At 32.5% G+C, this 4362-nt stretch overlaps 1 protein-coding gene across 1 annotated transcript; it reads left to right on the top strand.

Annotated features, from left to right (window-relative positions):
* Positions 1-204: 204 nt before the first annotated feature.
* LOC132293654 (major allergen Pru ar 1-like) lies at positions 205-1013 on the top strand. The gene has a single exon (XM_059791208.1). The coding sequence runs from the start codon at positions 292-294 to the stop codon at positions 772-774; it is 483 nt and encodes a 160-aa protein (XP_059647191.1). The 5' UTR covers positions 205-291; the 3' UTR covers positions 775-1013.
* Positions 1014-4362: the final 3349 nt, after the last annotated feature.

Below are 4362 nucleotides of genomic sequence, written 5' to 3'. Positions count from 1 at the left end.
TGGCATTTAGATGTCAAATTTTGGATGCACACCATTGTTGTTGGATTTGAATTATTTATTTGCAAGCCATGTGCATAGAAATTCTTAGCAACCGGATTTGAAAATTCTACGCTTTCTCCACTTATGTATTTATAAGGTAATAATGAAGATTAGGACCCACAAGGCAAGCTTTAGGCTCACTCTATAAATAACAGCTTGAGTTCTCTCATTTCCCACACCCCAAAACCCTTTACAAGCCAATCAATCCTTCACACTCTTCTTCTTCTTCCTCCTTAAACCAATTTCGATATCATGGGTGTGATCAGTTATGATATGGAGGTTACCTCCTCAATCCCTGCTGCCAAGATGTTCAAGGCCTTTGTCCTTGATGCGGACAACCTCATTCCTAAGATCTTGCCACAAGCAATTAAGAGTGTTGAAATTATCCAAGGAGATGGTGGAGTTGGAACTGTCAAGGTCATCTCTTTTGGCGAAGGCAGCCAATTCAAGAGCGTGAAACATCAAGTTGATGGGCTTGACAAAGAGAACTTTGTCTATAGTTATAGCATCATCGAAGGTGATGCTTTGATGGGTGTACTTGAGAAAATCTCTTATGAGATCAAGATCGAAGCTTCCTCAGATGGAGGATCTGTATGCAAGAACAGTAGCAAATACCACACCAAAGGTGATGTTGGAATCACAGAGGAGCAAATCAAGGGTGGCAAAGAAAAGGCCTTGGGAATGTTCAAGGCTGTTGAGGCCTACCTCTTGGCAAATCCTGAGGCCTACAACTAAATACAGCCTTAATCTGTATAATGAAGTATATGGTTTCATGAGTGTGCCTTCGTATTATTACTTATACGTGTGCCTTTCTATTCTTTTTTTCGATGGCTTACTTGAACTGCCTTCGGTTTTTTAATAAGTGGAAAAAACTCCATTAATTGAGGTTGTAATCATCCAGTTGTTTGTACTCTTCTATCTGGTTGAAGTGTTCAGTTTCTTTTGAATTACAAATTTCCGTGCTCAATTTAAACCATATTTCTTTCTTTATTCAGCTACCAATTCATTTCCCATTCGGACACCATTAGAGTCAGTAAAATGAGACTGGTGTTTGAATATTGAAACCAGGAATGGTGAAGTCAATATGGTAGTAATAGATGGAAAAATATCTAATTAATTTATTTTTCCATTTGAGTGGAAAAAAATTAACTAATTCTAAAATAATGGCTCGACCATACCTAACACACCTTTGTTTCATAATTAAAATGAACATACCAAAAAGTTAGTTCCCTCTAGATTTTTTTGAGAGAGACTCGCAATATTTTTTATAGGATAGAAGGCATTATTTTTCGCCTTGGTGCATTAAACTAGAAGTTGCACGATACCCCCTCTCCTCTTTCTCTTTTTGGAACAACATATAACTTATATTTACATGTTGCAACTTACTAATAAATAATTAATTATAATGAAACAAAACTATATAGACACCCATAATAAGAAAATTGAATTATATATATATATATATATATTTTAGGGGAAAAAAACCATAACTAAACTAGTTGTATTACAAAGCAGTTGACACCTAAGTAAAGTAATAATGAAATTAATTTCTATATAAAATATATATAATGTATTTATATATTTTTTTTTCTTGCCAAGAATAATAATTTTTTTCATATAAAAATCAATTGATTATAAGCTTATCCCAAACCTAAAAACCATCAGGCAAAACATCAGTAAAGCAAACTTACTATGTGACCCCAAAGCCAACTGATGGACCAAGTCATTAACTTCAGGAGGAACAAAAGCTACTGAGAAGAATTGATGAATGAGAAGAATATTAATCATATATTCAACCACAAATACATAAATGGTGAGGGCAAGGACCTGACTTCATAATAGCTTTCATCACCACTTCCGCATCGGTTTAAAAAATAATCCAGATGCCTACAACTAATTAAATACAACATCTGAAGTGCCTATTTTTCATTAGTTGCCTTCTATGTTTTTATTTTTTTATTTTTTTAACCCTGCCAAACACTGTTTTTGGCTTTTGATTGTTGGGTTGCTTGTACTGTCGGATTTGATTAAAGAGCTCGTGTTGTACTCTTTCAATAAATATACTGAAAAATGTTTATGGTAAATGAGCTATTTGTTTAGTAAAATGGAGGTGTTGTAGCCCCCAAGGCTTGGATGAGTTGGTAAGGTGAGGGAACTGCAATATGTAACAAAATGAACAAATAGGGCTACGGAACTGCAATTCTTAGCTTTGGCTGCCACTTCAGTCCTGTCAATTCGTTTTGCAGCAATAAGAAGTTCAAAAAATTACCATTACAGTCACTGTTAAGTTAATTAAAACGAGTACGTCATATTTTCTATCCACCTGAAACAGAATAAATTCTATCCACCTGAAACAGAATAAATTCTATCCACCTGAAACAGAATAAATTTATTAGTGTTATAAATATAGAAGAAAATATTGAACAAGAAATATAAACGAAGGAATGAGGCGAGAAAATAGTTTTCTATTATTTCTTATTTTTTTGTGTGTAACTCAAAATATTACACATATATATAAACAAAATTTTCAGAACATTCCACTCTTGTTCAAAAATCACGTCTGCACTTGTATCTTCTAACACACAACCATATGCTAAAATTATAAGTTATATTATGTCTGTTCCAAAAAAAAGTGTTCTGTTTTAAAATTGCGACCCAACTTTTTTTTAGACCAAAAGAGTATAATGGAAGCAAAGTATTGATACATGAACCCCACAGGTACTATTACAACAGTTAGGGCACGCATTTAAATTGACTAATTTGTATGCTATGGTTGGAGTAACTCTTCTCTACTTGCTAAAGAAAAAGGTGTACATCCGCATGAGCCAAAATAAGAACAATAAGACTCACATTCACTACCATTATTATAGTGCGGAAAAGTCTAGTTTGGTTGGTAGATTGTGACTAGTCAGTCTTTGAATTAGAGGGAGTCAACTTTCATAATAAACTGGACGTGTTGTACATAATTTGTTCAGTTGGTAGTTTTATTCCGTTTTGTTATTATTTTGTCAAATCAATTTAATTCTGTTTGGCTGGTTTTCTGGTTAAATGGGGTGGATATGTTGTTTTGTCTCCGGCTAGATCTTAGATTTATATCGAGTTTTGTTATTCTTGCCTTCTTGTGTGTGGTTGGATGGTGTTTCCCTCAGTCGACAACGCTTTGTAGATGTAACCTTGGAGTTGTTGCCTTGATGATGACTTGACCTTTGTGTCACTCTCGCTTGATCCTCTCCTCCCCTTGGTGGTTTCCGCTGTTATATGTTGTTTTATTTCGCAACAAATTTGAAGCCTATTTTTCAATTTTTTCTTTTGTTGCTTCATGATTTGTTTGTCTTTGTATGACCATTTTTGGCAGCGTTTGTAGATGTCGTATGACTGTTTTTCTTGCCATGTCATATGGCTGTTTTTCTTGTTAGGATAAAAAAAAATAAAAAATAAAAAAATTATTATTATTATAAGGAAAAGGCAAAGAGTTTAAACTTTCCCAAAAGCATTGTGCTGGCTATGTAAGTATGGACATAGATACAGAATACGAATACGGCACAACACAAATATATTGAAACGTTAAATTTTAAAAAAGTATGACATGAGTATGGCTTAGACACGGCTATATATAAATATAAATTTTTATTTATATACATTTATTGAATGATAGTATTAAAAAATTTAATTCGTTTTTAATTTTTCTATTAAGATTTTTAATGACTTTTATATTATATATACAGTTACTCCACTACTTTGTCATAATAGTGTTTTTATTTTAAATTAATAAATATCATTTAATGATTTATTTGTGATCATATGTATATAATGTCAATTTTTCTTCAAGAAAAAAGTTAAATACTTTTGAATATATTAATATTATTTTCAAGACTATCGGTTAAACTTGTGTTAGAAATATTTTGAAGTGTCGACCTAAATATCCAAGAAGTGTCGGCGAAGTGTTCAGAAATGTCGAAAAAGTGTCCAAAATAATAATAATAAATTATTTTTATTTATGGACACATATATGAAGTGTCGAACTATTTTACACGGATACGACACAAGTATGACTCATTTTTAGAAGTGTCCGTACTGTTGGGAAACGTGCAAGTTTTTAAAACTTTTGAGGGATTTGCAATCATGGATCTTGATTCATCACACAGAGACAAGTTTTATGTAAAGATAAATAAAAGATGATGCATAATTCAATAAACAGATTGAATACTTATATCAAAGGTCTGAGTAAACCTTTTGAACTTTCCTCTAAAGTGAATGTTCTCACTTATTGTAGATCCCTTTAGCAAGATCATTTCTCCTTCCGTTTGATTATTATCTTCCCTT

This window comes from Cornus florida, unplaced genomic scaffold (assembly GCF_030987335.1).
Source record: "Cornus florida cultivar Cherokee Brave unplaced genomic scaffold, ASM3098733v1 CherokeeBrave_3.0.0_Hap2_Chr01, whole genome shotgun sequence".
NCBI lineage: Eukaryota > Viridiplantae > Streptophyta > Magnoliopsida > Cornales > Cornaceae > Cornus > Cornus florida.
This window is presented reverse-complemented; position numbering and strand designations above follow the sequence as displayed.